The sequence below is a fragment of the Aristolochia californica genome, unplaced genomic scaffold (assembly GCF_029961685.1).
Source record: "Aristolochia californica isolate CCGP_79_NKW_82.1479 unplaced genomic scaffold, dmAriCali1.0.hap1 SCAF_9, whole genome shotgun sequence".
In the NCBI taxonomy this organism is placed as follows: Eukaryota; Viridiplantae; Streptophyta; class Magnoliopsida; order Piperales; family Aristolochiaceae; genus Aristolochia; species Aristolochia californica.
Window position 1 is genome coordinate 7,092,631 of NW_027182290.1, and position 17,467 is coordinate 7,110,097.

The 17,467-nt window shown below is 35.6% G+C and overlaps 1 protein-coding gene across 1 annotated transcript in view; it reads left to right on the forward strand.

The window, feature by feature from the left end:
- The window catches only part of LOC137940432 (DNA ligase 1), a 31,474-nt gene extending 19,443 nt beyond the window's left edge, over window positions 1–12,031 (forward strand). The window contains exons 7-18 of the mRNA XM_068785494.1: window positions 4,184–4,271; window positions 4,752–4,883; window positions 7,202–7,314; window positions 8,759–8,860; window positions 10,106–10,167; window positions 10,316–10,387; window positions 10,488–10,561; window positions 10,646–10,702; window positions 10,809–10,886; window positions 11,018–11,095; window positions 11,183–11,255; window positions 11,444–12,031. Coding sequence (XP_068641595.1) covers window positions 4,184–4,271; window positions 4,752–4,883; window positions 7,202–7,314; window positions 8,759–8,860; window positions 10,106–10,167; window positions 10,316–10,387; window positions 10,488–10,561; window positions 10,646–10,702; window positions 10,809–10,886; window positions 11,018–11,095; window positions 11,183–11,254 — 928 coding nt within the window. The 3' untranslated portion in view covers window position 11,255; window positions 11,444–12,031. The remainder of the gene's footprint in view (window positions 1–4,183; window positions 4,272–4,751; window positions 4,884–7,201; window positions 7,315–8,758; window positions 8,861–10,105; window positions 10,168–10,315; window positions 10,388–10,487; window positions 10,562–10,645; window positions 10,703–10,808; window positions 10,887–11,017; window positions 11,096–11,182; window positions 11,256–11,443) is intronic.
- The last annotated feature ends 5,436 nt before the right edge of the window (window positions 12,032–17,467 follow it).

Genomic DNA, 17,467 nt, shown 5'->3' on the forward strand with positions numbered 1-17,467 from the left:
CCTATTAACTTATTATCTGGAGTCAATTTACTAAATCGTTGCTGTGTTTAGTAACTTTCTATCATTGTGTCTTTTAGGACCTACGGATAAGGAGAAAAATTGGTTTGTGTTTTCCTGTCCCTCTACCTCTTGGAAGGTTCTATACACCATCTTTTTAGCATTTAATGCAGTTGTTTCTCCTTTCTAGTGGCTCTTGTGGTTAGGACATCCCTCTCCAGCCAAACTACTTTAGTTATTTTTAATCTACCTTCCACTTTGTCCTTTAAGTGTGAATCTTGTCGACTCGGGTAGCACCATCTTTTCTGCCCAATTTAAGTCATAGCAATAGCTTATTTGAAATTATTCATTGAGATGTATGGGATCCATGTTGGGTACTCAATATATTTGGCTTCTAGTTTTTTGTTTCATTTATTGATGACTTTAGTAGAACTATTTGGGTTTATCTCCTACGAGAGAAATCCTAGGTTTTTTTATGTATTCTTGAAGTTTTATAGTCAAATAAAGAACTAGTTAGATGCTTCGCTCCGTATTTTGCATGCTGATAAATGGGCTTGAAGTCATGAATCATACATTTGATACATTTTGTTGTGCCAACGACATTGTACATCAGTTTTCCTGTGTCTATACTCCACAACAGAATGGAGTTGCAGAATGCAAAAATTGCCTCCTGCTTGATGTTGCTCAACCTATGTTCTTTCAGATCAAGGTGCCTAGTCCTATTGGGGGGATGCCGTCTTCATTGCTTACTTTTTGATTGATAGAATGCCCTCATATGTGCTTGGTGGTAGGATTCCTTTACAAATTCTCAAGCCTAGTGAGCTGTTTCCTCTTTTCCTCATGTGTTTGGGTTCCATATACTTGGTCAATTTTTTGATAAATAATCTCCTCAATTAGTCAAGTGTGTCTTCTTGGGTTATTCCTATACCTAAAAGGTGTATGAGTGATACTGTTCACCAACCAAAATAACTCGTGTGTCTACATATATTACCTTCTATGAAGGTGTCCCAGATTTTTCACAATCAAGTTGGCATCTCTTACAAGAGATAGCAGCCATGAGCCAACTCAAAGAAGCCATCCATGAACGCCAAATCAAAGAAGCCATCCACGAACGCATAAGAAAAGGGTTGGAAAAGGACCCCGTAACCCATACCCTTGAAAAACGTGAGCAGCTTCAGTTATTAGTGGAGCTCGAGTGGAACGGTTGTTGGTGCTCTATTTCATATCCTCCTCCTGTTGGCGAATTTGGTAGTTCTCTTCGTTCGAAGTATATGGTTGTGTACCTCAACCTGTGGAGGATGGGTATTAGATGCTGCTATAGTTGCCTCTCATTAGATATACATAGTCAAATACAAGATTGATGATTCTATAGAGAGATATAAAACCTGGCTTAGAGGGTACTAGAAAACCTATGGAGTGGATGTCTTTGAGTTTCACCAATTGCTTGCCTGCCATCAATTCAAAAATTGATTTTTGAGGCCATTAACAAGGGTTGGTCATTATTCTTGTTGGACATTAAAAATGCCTTCTTGTATGGTGATTTGGTAGAAGAGGTTTTTATGGAACAACTTTTTATGTATGCTGCTTAGGGGTAGATATGGAAAGTATATAGATTATGTAAAACTATTTATAGCCTAAAGCAGAGTCCTAGAGCTTGGCTCGAAAAATTCAATCAAGTAGTTATGTAGTTGGGGTTCGCTAGAAGTCATTGTGATCACTTGTTGTTTGTTTTGAATAGATTTTTTGGAGTTGTGGTGTTGATTGTACACGTTGATGACATAATATTGTTAGGGAGTGATGTGAAAGGTATTGAAAAAGTCAAAAGACATCATACGGAACACTTTTAAACTAAGGATTTCTTAAGTATTTCATTGGGATTGAGGTAGCAAGAAGTACATGTACTATCGTGACATAGACAAAATATGTGATTAATATGGTTTATGAATATGGACTGTCTGGAGATAGGCCTACTGAGATGCCTATGGAGGTAAATGATAGTTTCCATGAAGAAGATGGTGTCAAGGTTAAAGAGAAGACAATGTACAAAAGTTTAGTAGGCAAGCTTAATTATGGTACAATAACTCAACTTGACATATCATTTGCGACGAGTTTGGTCAGCCAATTTATGGAGCATTTGAGGAAGATACATTTGGAAGCTGCACACAAAGTATTATGATATTTGACGGGTGCACTAGGAAAAGGGTTGTTGTACGTACCACATAATCACCTAGAAATTAGTCGGTACATGGATGCCGAGTATGCGGGGTCTAAATTGGAGAGAAATTTACCTCAAGATATTGTGTTTTCTTTGTCGAACATAATTAGTTTGAAAAACAAGAAACAAAAGCTTGCTCTAGTGCAAAAGCAAAGTCTCGAGCAATGGCTCACAAGGTTAGTGAATTTATATGGGTAAGATACAAGAGTTGGGTTTTCCTACTACAAAAGTTATAAAATAACTAGGCTGCAATATTCATTGCAAGGAACCTAGCATTTCATGAACGGACTAAACATGTAGAAATTGATTGCCATTTTGTCGATGATGCCATAATGAGCGGAGCTGTAGTCACTCCCTATGTCAAATCCGTTGATTAGCTTGGTATTTTTTTACTAAAGCTTTGGGAAATAAAGAATTTCAAAATTTTTGTAACAAATTGGGCTTGACTTGTATGTTCTAGCTTGAGGGGGATTATCGAAAGATATGTAAAAATGGGTATTTTAGTCTTTTCCCATACTCCTATGTCCCTCATGGGTTAGCTGTTACCTGTTAGCTTGTCTTCATGTTGGAATTATATGGTTAAATTTTCATGTCATATGGAGGTGTAATTAGGGAGATATAAGTGTGTAAGTGTAGAGGGGCATATATGTCTTTTTATAATCTTTCTCACTTAAGTGAGTTTATTAGAGGAGTTAAGGTTGACCTAAGACCTGATGACTGCTGCTCTCTTAATGTAGCCTTTTCTTCTCTTCTTTTTCCTTTCTCTTTCTTCTTCTGTTTCTCATTGTTTTTTCAGGTTTTTGCACGGATCCTATTGATTGGGCCCAGGCCTAGGAAGTTGATCCATTTTTGTGTTCCATTATGCTGTAAGATGAAAAGACACAAGTAGGACACTTCATGATTGAATTTACGACAAAGTTGTTGTAGGTGTTTGACTGTTCATGCCTATGATTCTCTTAGAAACAATAGCATGGATGGGGACACCAACTTTTTGAATGGGACCAATCAATTATAGAATATCCAAATCCTTTGACATATTGATTGATTGCAATCATACTTCTTTGAGAACACCAGAGATACTTGCGAGGTCATGTTTGAAGATGTGAGACCATGGGATACTTGACAACATAAGCACAATAGTTCTATCTGAAGATCGAGGACAAGGTTCATCATCGAAGGGATGGAGCCTTCACTGGGTATCCTGGTATTTTTGTGGGAATTTTGGTATTTTTGTAGGTACTGCAGTAATCTTGTGTTGTAATTGATTAGAGAAGTTCTAGAAGGGGTGATTGGCTCATGAGTTACTTCCTAGTTAAGGGAGAAGTTGTAGAAGGTATAATTGGCGTGTGACAGGAAGTTCTGTAAAACATGTTTAATGCTTATGTTAGAGTGAGTTTCCTATTGTCTAATTATGATGTAAGCAAAGTTATAAATAAGGAAGGACATGGAAAAAGGGTATCCGGTTCCTCAACAATTTGTGTTTCTTTTCTCTTTGTGTTTGTGATGCTAACCCTAATCCAGTTGCCACCAAACCACTGATAATCTGATCAAAGTTAAAGCTTACGCTAGGTACCTGACAAAAGCACTCTCATGAAAGGAAACACCATCTGCCTTTTGTTTAATGGCAATAGGTGTCCTAATTTTGCTTTGCTTTTTATTTGGCAAATTATTGATAAAGGCTAGACCATCAACTCTTTTCTGTTAGATTGATGTGACATATATCATAGGAGTCAATGATTGATCCTACTTTATGGTCTTTGTTGCTTTTGTGCTACTTTGTGGCTTAAATTTAGTTTTCCTACTTTTGTAGTCATCTTGCTGGAGTTTGCACCTAGCCTGGTTCCTCTCGTCATTTTCTTGTTGAAAAATTGTTTAAAGATACTATTGTTTGAAACTTCCTGCATATTGGCATATAGACATGATGTGATTCTGTAAATACAGACATGCCTAATTCTTTTGGTCAGAATGCAGATGCAAGAAGTCCACCATAAGTTCCTTTGTGCTGGATTGTGAAGTTGTTGCCTATAGCCGTGAGATGCAGAAAATTTTGCCATTCCAGGTCATACATTTTTTTAGTGTCTTAGAATTTGTGCCATGCACTTTGTAGATTAGAGAATTAATAAGAACACTATTCAAGCTTCCCCAGATTAAAAAAGGATGATTTTTGTTTCATGTATCACTGTGCTATTAGTTTTGTTAGAGATGCATTGCTTAACAAGAATAGTAGAGTGCAAGAGAGTCCCAGGAAAAAAATTATCTCAAAATTCTCTGTACTGCCATGAAGTTTTCTTGAACTAGCTCCAAAAACATGTTTGTTATACCTTTTAAAGCAATTTTTTACTTTTTAGTGCGTCTATCTCATATAGAAATGAGAGATCTAGCTATCATGGCAATAACCTTTATATTGCATTAAAAAATACACCAGTTTCCTTATTGTGTCTGTAACTGAAATTTCATATGTTTTCTGTTTTGCCAGTTCCAGAGGGCTTATTTTATTGTAGTTTTTGCTGTTAATAAATTATGTCTCTGTTGATCTCAGCAACTTTCCACTCGTGCTCGAAAAGATGTCAGGTTGGATGACATAAAGGTTCCTGTTTGCATTTTTGCTTTTGATGTTTTGTACCTGAATGGCCAATCACTACTCCAGGAACAACTTAAAGATCGTAGAGAGGTATGAATGCATGCATGCTTGTTACTAATCATTATTTGAAGTTTGAACAATAAGTTGCATCTTCTTGTTTCTCATCCATTGGGAGATCTAGTAATTTAGAAGTTGCTACAGAATATTATGTTGTAGCTGAGAAAAGAGCAAGATTTTACAACAATTGCATGTAATGTTTATTTTGAAATGATGCTGAAATTTATTAAATCAAAAGCTCAGAAGAGCAAAATTACAGGGGGGAAACCTTTCCAAACAATGAGAGATTGCTGGGAGGTTCCAAATTTAATCAATTTATCAGCCAAGGAATTGGCCGATCTAAAAATATATTGTAAGTACAATGAATTGTAGACACAATGCCAACAATACAATCAATGACAGGTCATTGGCGCCAAGGAGGGAGCTAGATTTGGAGCACCTACTGATGACTACTTTATAATCTCCTTCAAACAACATGCCTGAGATATGGATAATTTAAACAGGGTACAAACTGAATGGACACAAACTAGGCCCCACAGAACAGATATCTTACTTTGATGCTGTTAGTAGCTAATTATAAGGGTAGTTTAGTAATATGATATAAGGGCAATTTAATAAAATGACTGTAAGTGGGTTATGGGAAATAGAGAGTAATTCTAGGGTAGTTTAGTCTAAAAGGGGGGAATAATAGCTACATTTTTGGGTAGGTCTTTAGAGTAGAAAGTACTTAGTTGGACTCTAAGAGGAAGTTGCATAGAATTGAAAGGCTGTAATTATCTATTTAATGGAATGGATTAGATGAGTAAAAAGAGCCATGAAAAACCTTAACTCTTTTCTCTCTTTGGTTCTCTTCTCAAGCTCCAACCCACGTCATCTCTCTCTTTCTTCTGTCTCGTTCTACAAAAAAAAAAAAAAAGTTGGAAGGATCCTAACAGATACCATATTAAAGTTGAGTTTGGGTGCATCCCAAAATGATTGCTGAAGTTGAGAGGTCTTTTCCCAATTAATAATACCAAGATTTTTTATGTGGGGTTATTCCTGCTTCACTTTCTCATAGTTTTTCATTGGAGCTCTCTTAAGCTTTAGAAATGACATTACAGTTTCCTAATCTTTAAGTATAAGGATGTATTCCCTAAAGTTTTCTTCAAAAAAGTATTTCCAAAAAGTTGGAAGTATGGATTAGAGAAATTTTAAGGTTGAAAGATAAAATAAGATTCTTTAAAGTATTTCCAAAAAGTTGAAAGTATGGATTAGAGAAATTTTAAGTTGAAAGATAAAATAAGATTCTTTAAAGTATTTCCAAAAAGTTGATGTGTATACCTTTATATTCAAAAAAAGAAAGAAAGAAAGACCATATGATTCTTGAGATAACTCAAAAAGGCCTTCAGAGGGTTTGAATGAATGATTCCAACTACTTGAGTCCATATGGATCCGATGAATCCACATTGAGTTGTGTCATTACTTCTGAACGTGGCCAAAAAAAATTTGCTTGATCTTCATGCTTGTGTTCTGTTGCATGATTTGTACTTGTATTACTATTATTATTTTATGCTGAATAACATGGGGCCAAGTTGTGGATTGGACCTTTGACTTGGGGATGGGATGAGGGCAATCTTGTGTGAGGTCTCAGGTTCAAGTCTCACCAGGGTATGGGGTTCAATAGTTAGGTCTCTTTGAATTGACTTTTTTTCTTCTTTTTCATAAATATTAGTGACTTTGGGGTTATCTCTTGTCCTGGGAGATGTTCTTCAGCTAGATCTTCCAGATTATTATACACTGCATCAATTCTTGACATGTTAGTATAGTTGTGAGGTTTTCTTCTTTAACTTTGAAATGGGTGCCTATGCTATTCAGTATAAGGAACCTCTTAAACTGGCAACACTATGCTTTGGGATACTTACAAAAATAAAGTGATGCATTGGGATGCATGAGGATCACGTTTGGTGCTGGGTCCAATATTTCTCCAATTTGGTTATCTTGATATATATGCAGTTGGCTTTTCATAGCTTGTAGATATTTATATGTAAGCAAATGCATCTGGTAATACTTTTTCTGATAAGATTGAGCCTGTCCGGTTCCATCCCACATAAGAGGCTTATCACTCAACCTTATAAACCAACAATTTTTTCTTAACTTTATATATGTGGGACCATTCCCATTAACATTTTCCATGAGTTTCTTGTGCTTGATTGTCTTCTCTTTATTTATTGACCTTCATTCATTAGCGAAGTTCTTTTTTTTTTAATTTATTTTCCATTTACTCGAATGATGTTTCGAGAGCTTGATGAGCTTGTGGTCCTTGTACAAAACTGTGAATTTCGGGTTAAACTAAACTATGTGCAAAATTGCAGCTTCTTTATAATTCTTTTGAGGAGGTAAAGGGAGAGTTCCAGTTTGCAACATCAATAACCTCTAATGACCTTGAAGAAATACAAAAGTTTCTTGGGGATGCTCTTGATGCCAGGTAGTGTGTTGTCTTTTATGAGATCTGCAATGGAAAATACTCGTCAATTAGATTTTTAGATTATTTTTATTTTTCTCTTTGGATGACTCTCCAATATGGTGGTGTAAAATAATATCGTTCTTCCACATTATGGTTGCTTCCCTTCTCTGTATCTTGATTTATTATCTAAGATTGTTTTTCTCTCTATAGATACTAGTCTTGGATCTCTTTCAGACTCTTTTTTTTGAAACAATCTCTTTCAGACTCTAGAGTGCATCATGTTGTATACCTTTTAAATAATTTTATTGCTTTTTATACATCATACATGTCTAACTGCAAGCTAGTCCACAATACCCTGACAACACATTTGTTGAGAACCCTCCAAAGAATTAAGCATAATCAATGGAGATTCAATCCTATGCTATACATGAAAGTCTTCATACATAAGTGGAACAGGAGATTTTATTTTTCTTTTTTAAGCGTTGAACCCTGTTAGAAATTAGACGCCCTAATTCCAAATTAACGAGAGAAATAATAATAATTGCGGAAGAAAGGAAAAACAAACAAAATTTATACAAGTTCGCCTCAAGGTGAGACATAGTCTTGTTTTCCGCCATTGTAGTAATCTACTATAAAGATGAAATAATTTACAAGAGAAATCGCACAGACTTACATGTATTTTTTTTTTTTAACCTCTCGGGCTGCAACTCTAGATGCTCCTCGGGATGATGATACTCGTCAAGGTTATAAAACCCTAACAACAATGCCCCCATATATAAAGAGAAAATTAGGGCAACCGGATTATAAGTGTGAAATCCCCACACTACCATTAATGACATAACAATCAATATATCGTGGGTAAGGTGTTAATTAGGTTCCACAACTTAACAAACCCCACATGGTGAAACCTCAAATATGAACCCTTCTTGTGTCCATTGAGCCAAAGGCCCAATCGGCAAAGAGTCCTCTTTATGTTCTATAAAATGTTGATTGGAGTTTTCATTCATATTCTGATGCTGTTTGACCATGTATTGAAATGGAAAAAAGTTGTTTCAAACTTAAGAGCCTCCAATCTTACATTTTGATTTGACATTTCTTCAACTCAATTCTTCATGTCATTATTTGCTCATGGAAATAATAATTGATTTCTCAAATGCTACATTATTACATTGTTTGTCATTGCTTGTCATGGAAAAAGTAAATGAGTTCTCAAATGAAAATGTCATGACATTTTTTTTTGTCAAAGTTGATGAATTTAAAAAATCTTAAAAGAAAAGTATGCACATATTCATGTCGAATTTTACTTGGTGCACTAGTTTCATGTCTAAGTTACTGCATTAGTTTCATTGACTAATGTTTTCTTGCTTAATACCTACTCCGGAATTGATAGAAACCATTACATTACAAGTTACAAATTGATGGTTGTCACTCTTTTTTCTCCTACTGATTTATTTCTCTTTCGCAGTTGTGAAGGACTGATTATCAAAACATTGGATAGAGACGCTACGTATGAGCCATCAAAGCGATCACGTAATTGGTTGAAACTGAAAAAGGATTACATGGATAGGTAATAGATCATGAATTATGACAAGTATACAATGTGATGCCCAACCAGTTTTAGTCTGGTATGAGCATTTTTTGTACTATGGTTTCCCAATTTAACCACACGTTGGTGTATCAGTCAATACATGTTGGATCTAGGCCTTCCCCATGTGGTTATTAATGTTTTGGCTGAATCAGACCATTTCAGTGTTTCATGGCAGTCAGTCTGGTTAATGCATATTGGATTTTTGGGTGTCTGGTAGTGATATAGTGGACCATGATTTGAACACTAGGGAGTGGGACTGGAAGACATACATGAGAAGATTTTCTCATGAGAGAATTTTCTAAGGAATTGAGAATACCATTCTGGATTAGTTACCCAGAATTAAACCCTATCAGTTGTCTATGTAAGGAATAATTTTAAGGTGCTTTCTTTCTCTTTTGTAAATAGTAGGAATATATACATTAGCAATATGTTGCTTGTTAATACTACTCCCACATAGATCCAGGATTAGAAAGATCTTGTATTGTTACTTGGGCATATGACCTTTGACTAGTCATATGGGGAAGACCTTAGACACAACTTAAACATGGTGTTTGATTTGGTACCTGTGGGCCTCCACCGAAATTGTTTGTGTTAAAAATTAAAGTAAGGGTATTTTGATCATTTTAACTAGTCAATATGAGTCTGTAAAAGTCAGTATGTTTGGGTAATTGTTGGAAGACTATGGTCCAGTTTTCATATTGTTATGATGGGTAATTTGTAAGACATTGGTTCTTGAATCATAAGAGGCACTTTTCTAATTGGACTCAAAAGTCAGTTAAGTGAATATATTTAAAGAGGGGGACAATTTGAGACCCCAAGGATTTCTGAAATTCAATGCACTCTTCTTCTCCATTCTTTCTCTATTTTTTCCTCTTTTCTCCCTTTTTCTTCTTAAAGTTATATTTTTGCAGTTTACATATAAGAGTCATAAAGAGAGCCCACATGTAAGGGAGAGTGTTTGAATAGTCCTGCATGGATCTGGGATTTGAAAGATCTTGTACTTATTATTTGCAAGAGGTCTCTTAACTTTAGCTTGTTATTCCGGGATGGAATTGGACTTAGCTTTGACATTGCTGAAGGGTTTTGCCTGGTCATACAATTGAAAAGTGTAGTGATTTACCTATTGTTTTGAAGTGTTTGCTTTATCCTTTCTTTTTCCCGTCTCCAAAGAAAGACTTCCGTTAAGAAATCACAATTCTAAACCTTCTCTTCTGCTTTATTTAGTTTTGGAGATTCTCTTGATTTGGTACCTATTGCTGCATTCCATGGCCGTGGCAAGCGTACAGGTAAGCATTCGGCTTGCTCCTGTGGTTGAACATATCGTATTGTCTTTTTTTGAGAATAGAAGCTTGCCATGTTCTGCTTATAGCCAATTCTTGAACTATGGATGGCTTTGGTTGAATTGTTCTTTAACGCTTACCTTTTATTCATTAGGAGTTTATGGTGCCTTCCTTCTTGCTTGCTATGATGAACACGATGAAGAATATCAAAGCATATGTAAAATAGGTAGTCAAATGGTATTTTTTGAAATGACTAGTTTTTTGCTGTGTTTAGCAGTGATATTCTACCCTATCTATTGATATATGTTAATGGGCATTCTTGCTAGGCACTGGATTTTCAGAAATCATGCTTGAGGAGAGGTCGAACAGTCTCCGTGACAAAGTGATTTCTAAACCAAAGGTTATAAACTCTCTTGGTTTTGCTTGTCTTATGTTTGGCTACTGTTGTCCCATCTGCTAAAATCTGTGTTTATGTTATTTCCAGCCATATTATCGCTTTGCTGATACTGTGAATCCAGATGTATGGTTTGAACCATCAGAGGTAACTAAATTACCCATGATGTTCTTTGCAGTCATGTTTGCCACTCTTTCCAGTTTGTCTTAAGAATGAAAGATAGGCTTCTCTCACAATTGCTTCCTCATTTCAGGTGTGGGAAGTGAAAGCAGCAGATTTGAGTATAAGTCCTGTTCATCGTGCTGCCACTGGCATTGTTGATCCCAACAAGGTCAATTTTAACGCATTTGACTACTCATTGAGCCAATTCTGATGTTTTCCTTTTGAGGAAGTCAATAGTTGTTACTGGAAGTGAAGGATAGCTGATGTACTTTTTGGATTCTACACCTTGGGCTTTAACAGGGTATTTCTCTCCGATTTCCAAGACTAATGAGGGTGAGAGAAGACAAAAATCCTGATCAAGCCACAACTTCTGACCAGGTATGTTCAAAACACATTCTTTGTCAGTCGTCAGCAATTTGAGCGTGCTTCTTTCTCATTGTCATATTCTTCCTTGAAATTGTTTAGGTTGCAGACATGTATAGAGCTCAAAAGATCAACCATGGAAATAACAATCAAATGGAAGATGATGAAGACTAAAGTATTGACTCTCTCTCTCTCTCTTTCTCTATCTATCTATATATATACACACACACACACTAATTATTCATCTTAATTCAGGCCAGTAGTGCCTAATGACCTGCATTTGTTGTTTAGTAATTCTGTTGCTTGTACTTTTACGTTTCCTTACCCCCTTTAGATGATATATATTTAACACAAATGCACCAGGGAAGCATTCCATATGTACATATGCTGCTGTGGCCTCAACGTCGCTTACTGTCTGTTCGGATTGGCAAAACCACTATGGTTAAAACAAACGAAAAGCAGTGGGTAGAGCATCTTCACAATGCTGATACTTCTGTATTCTCAAAACGATGGTTCAATTGAAGAAAAAGCTGCAATCTTGTATTCAATAGCTTTTGTCATGGCAATAACAAGGTCAGTTTTCAACCTGTTGTATTCCCATAAACTTGCTCGAAAAAGCTCTTGACTGCGATGCTTATTAACCTGTTCAGTTGCTTTCGGATACGATGTGACAACCCTTGTTCTAATTGCCCTCAAAATGATTCGAGTAGCTTTCTTCTTTGAGAGAAAGTTGACGGAGGATATTAAAGCGAGTAATTGGTTTGTTTTTGGGAAAGAGGAATGGACAGATTTTCGTCCTTTCAGGAATGAAGAAAAGAAATTCGAGAATGGAATTCCAGTCCTTACGAGGAAAAAAGAAAAGAAGGGTGGTGAAAAGTGAAGAAACTGTATGTCACTGAATAAAGAGGATAAACACCGGAATACAAGACCCTCTAAATACGAAGGGCATAAGAGTGCAAAAAAATGTTCAGTTTAGGCCCAAGTAGGTTAAAAAATAATACACATTATTTAACACAAGAATATGATTTATTCAGTTTTTCATATTCTCTACTTCTAATGATCTTCACACTTTGATTACTCTCAAGTGAACGAGATCAGAAAAATCTCTCACCTACAACATATTGGGAAATTTTATGACGCATCAATCTCAAGTAATGAACGCCAAAACCTATGGGGTGTATGAGAGCTGTCAGAAGGAAGGGAAGCGTATATAGAGAGGTCTGCTTACTAAAGAAGATTATCCGCCGACATGAGAAGAGAATATGGAGAATACAAAGGACTCATATAGGCCGTAAGAAAGTTGGACTGTTTCCTCATATATATATATCTTAGCAGAGGCATATGGTGGAGCTTCTCCTTTCACCATATCTCATCCACTCTTTGATGCTCCCTCTCGGAAGTGATTCGTAGAGCTCATTTTCATTAGTATAAGACTGTTGGCTTTTCATGGCCTGCACCTCATGGTAAGCTGCAAGCATAAATTAAATAGGCGTGGTAAGCCTCGAGTGTTAAGGGTCCGTTTGGAACTCCATGGAAAAGAAAAGAAAAGAAATTAAGATTTTGATCATTATTATTCCCAAAATAATATGTACAACGGCGAAGACTCTTTGAACCGCATCTACATGGATCAAATACATTTAATTTCCACAACCAAATAACACCCTCTTTTGTATAACTAGAGAAATAGAAAATTTGACCAGCTAAACAATGAAGCCAATGTATAATTCTACATAGAGTGACCTCCACTTCTTGAAAATGATGCATCCTTTTCACATTTAGCATTTTTCTATTATATATGCTATCAACAAGACAACAATAGGTTCCCAACATATCTACATCCTCTATAAAGTTAGAAAAAGGCCTATTTAACCCCCATTTGAATTTTCAAATAATAATTCCATGTATACTATTAAACTAAAACCCTAACAATATCTACAACCTCTTTCTCCTTCTCCATTCATGTTCTAAAGTATCTATTAACAATTTTTTTTCTTTTTTGAATATTGATTAGACACACATATTCCCCCTCTTTATCCTCCGTAAGACGTGAACTGAAGATCTCACACTAGAAACCTCCCATGTCATGAATAACAAATGTTTTTACTATTACTATATTTCAACCCTTAAATTAGAGCAATGTCATGAGGTCTAAAGTTGAGCCAAGATAACTCTATATAGCTTTGCATCCCATTGATGAACAATGGAGTCCTAGATAGGGCTGTCTACTCCTATTTGTTAGATGTTGTGCTAAGTCACTGAACAAAGTTCAATCAACTGCCTCAATGTTATCTACTATGGAAATGTACACTATCAAATAAATTGTTCACATGAAATGCCCCAGAATGAGTTTGACAAATCAACTGTGTTGTCGGCATATAATAACAACAAATCCAGTTAGTATAAAAATAATTGCTAATCCATCATCATTATATATGTAAAATATCACTTTACATCATCTTTGATAATGTAGGCACATCCTTGGGCATTTGGAATTGCTAACCCTTGGTCTCCTACTTGCTTAGGAAATATAGACTACAAATTAAATGGACCCCAAGCTTATAATTAAAAACAAAAACATACAAAGCTCTAAAATTACTAAGGGTATTGGCCAAAAAAATGAATAACATAAAAGTGCACAACTTATCTTATCTTTAGGCCCAAATGGGTAAAAAACACAAATTCTTTAAAGTGAAAATATGGTTAGTTCCATTTTCCTCTTCTGACCTTTTAGTTATCTTTGGAGTTTGATTACTCTTCAATTGAATAAGACAAAAAAATTGCCACCTACAATATCTTTGAAAATTTTATTATCGTATAATAATGAATGATCAATATTAGATTTATATTTTGCACTAAGTTGTTAGTGGATGTGAAACACAAAAGACTAATATGAGTTTCGCTTAAAGTCAGAACAAAAACCTATTAAGATTTAGAGCTGCATGAATTGCTTTTTCCTTTCATATTTAGTAGTGAAGGCGCATGGTAGTTTATAGTGGTATGCTCCTTTCACCACCTCAGCCTCTCTATGATGCTACATCAACAGTGATGGTAAATTCTCATCATCCATGGAAGAGGACTGATGCATCTTTTCAGCCTCTGTATCTTGAGGTCCCCCAAGTTTATCCTTGTCTGAATGACTTGTCCTTCCCTTGGAAGAGTCAATGGTCATGCTGGAAAAAAAAAGAGAAACAATGCTTAGTTCGGCCAGATGTTAGAGACCAAAATATATCAAATTATTTATCTTCTGATAATTATATTTTATGAAGAGAAGTTATACTTGGATGAAAGATATTTAAGTTTAGTTTCAGAAGGAGAAAATTTCATGTCAATCTGATCTATATTTAAAGATATATTCGCATTGGAAGAATCAAAGGTCATGCTGGTATTCTGTTGTATTGAAAAATCCAAATTTATGCCTTTTGTTTCGTGTCATTGTTTGAGTTTCTATATCAGGAAAATATCTCACTTCTCCCTGGTTTAAAACCTTATTACTACATCTATATTATTTGGACTTATTGCTACATCTATGATATTTGGTTCAAACTGGGATCACTGCCATTACCTTCCAATTTAAGGTGGAGAAGTAGAAGAAATACTAGATAGAGGTATTTTATTCCATATGTTGTGGATAAGTTTATGTGACCAAAATATTCAAGAAAGGGGGAGCACAAAGGATGAAGTTTATGCATGTAAGAAAAAATATTTATATCGGATTATGATAATCCTTCTACAAGGTTTATTATTTTAGTTCGTGTTATATTTGTTAGAAGATGGTTGTGTTATATTACAACTACTGCTATTACGTCTCTTTGGATGAGACATTATTATTGAAGAAGAGGTGGCCTCAGTACCTTTTCTCATACCATAATTTATTTGACTCTAAAAAATATCACGGTTGGGACACCATGAGAGTCGGTGCCCGGATTGGGACACCATGATAAAATTTAACTCTAAAAAATATCATGGTTGGTATACCATGAGAGTCGGTGTCCGGATTGGGACACCATTACAAATAAACCCACTACCCCCCTCTAATGACTTTTATTATTCCTACCACTTGAGAGTCGTTGTCCTGTGGAGGTACACGGTGGTGGACACTTCAGAGCAATGCTAATAGACATACTACCTAAAGAAAACGGAGTGTGCCCTACATCCAACATTAGGACTGGAGTATGGAGCAATGTCTTACCAGCTAGGAGTGATTTTTACTTTCACGTATATTAGGCTAGCAGGGCCTCATGGAAGGACGCAACAACATAAGGGGGTGTGTTTGAAGATGAAGGCATATTGGAAGATGTACAATTTTATACAAAAAGATTATCTACATCATTTGCAACAAGGTGAGAGTTCATGATGTTCTCGCACCCCTAACTTGAGGGGGAGTATTGGAAGATAGGCCCAAGCCCACACGACCAAGGAAGACCTACAAGATGGGCCCAAGTACATAAGAAGTAGGACCCACCATGATTACCACGAGCTGGCATCCTTATCACATAAGTTGGAAGATCAAGAAGGACTCACAACGACATCTTTATCTTATGGTCACGTCCTAGAAGAGTTCTAGTTTGAGTTATGTTTGTCTTTTATTTATATTGAGTTATTTGATTATGCTAGGACTTATCTTTAAGTGTTAGAGTTTGGGTGTAATTGGGACAAAGGTAGTTTTATTGTAATTGGACTCTACTACATTCCTCTATTATAAAAAGAGTTTCATGTACTCTGATTATAATAAGTTAATGAAGTCAATGAAGTATTGTCCTTTTCCATAAATTCAAAATCATTCTTATGGTTGTAATTACTAGCAATGATTACAATGTAATTTAGCAAGTTAAGAATGACCTTAATAAGGAATTTCAAACAAAAGATTTTGAACTTCTCAAATACTTCCTAGGCATAGAAGTTATCCAATCCAGGCATGGCATAATTCTATCACAAAGGAAGTATGTGATTGATTTCCTGAAGGAAACTAGAATGCTGGGTTTTAAACCAGTTGGTACTTCAATGGAACTAAATGTCAAGATTTGTGTTGAAACTGGCAGTGATGTTGATGTTGGTCTTGCTTAGTTGGAAAATTGATCTATCTCAAAGTCACGAGGCTAGATATAGGCTATTCAGTTATTACTAGTAGTGATTACAATAGAATTCAGCAAGTTAAGAATGACCTAAAAAAGAAATGTCAAACAAAAGATTTTGTATTTCTTAAATACTTCCCAGGCATATAAGTTATCCAATCCAGGCATGACATAATTCTATCATAAAGGAAGTATGTGTTTGATTTCTTGAAGGAGACTAGAATGCTGGGTTTTAAACCAATTGATACCCCAATGGAACCAAATGTCAATATATGTGCTGGAACTGGCAGTGATGTTGATGTTGTTCACTTCCAATGCTTAGTTGAAAAATTGATCTATCTCAAATTCACAAGGCTAGATATAGCCTATTCAATTAGTGTTATCAGCTAATATATGCATCAACCACAAGAATCTCATTGGGTAGAATTGAAAAGAATTCTCTGGTACTTAAAGAAAAATCTAGGTCAAGGCTTATTGTACAAATGTCATGGGCAAACTGATATTATAGGCTTTGCTCATGCAGACTCGGAAGGCTCCCTTGATGATAGAAATTTTACTTTTGGTTATTATACAATTATTGAAGGAAATTTAGTCACCTGGAGAAGCAAGAAACTGAATGTTGTGACTCGATCAAGTGTTGAAGCTATATCGTGCTATGACACTTATTGTGGCTAATACAGTATTCCATTAAAGGAACAAGCATATCGAGGTAGACTGCTATTTCATTCAAGAAAAACCTTCAAATTGGGATTATATCCATGCAATATGAACCTTCAAAAGAGTCAAATAGTTGATATCTTCATGAATGCCATTACTACAGGACCACGTACAGATACATGCTCCAAACTAGAAATATTTTATGTTTTCTCACCAACTTGAGGGGGAGTGTTGAAGAAGAGTAAAGGTATCCTATGTAGTTATGAGAGTGAGTGTCATATGGTGTAATTAAGTAAGAGATTAAGTATTTTTTTCTTTCCATATGTATTAGGACATCCTTGCCCCAGATATATAAATAAGAAAGAGAGGGGGAGGAGGCTCAATCACAAGCTCACTCCAAACTCTAATCATCTTCCTCTATCAACTCATCCCCTAGCTTCTTCAAGCTTTTGCTTTCCTTCTTCCTTTCTTCCTTCATTCTTCTCGATTCTTCATCTCCCTAAACCTAAGCTTCCTATGGATTAATCCCTAGAATTTGACAATTTATATTGATTAAAGGAAAGAAATTACATATATGCCCCTTACCATAATGTGTGGAGGTTAAAGGCAAAGAGTATAAGCTTTTTATGTCAATGCCACTCAAAGTCATTCATCTCTT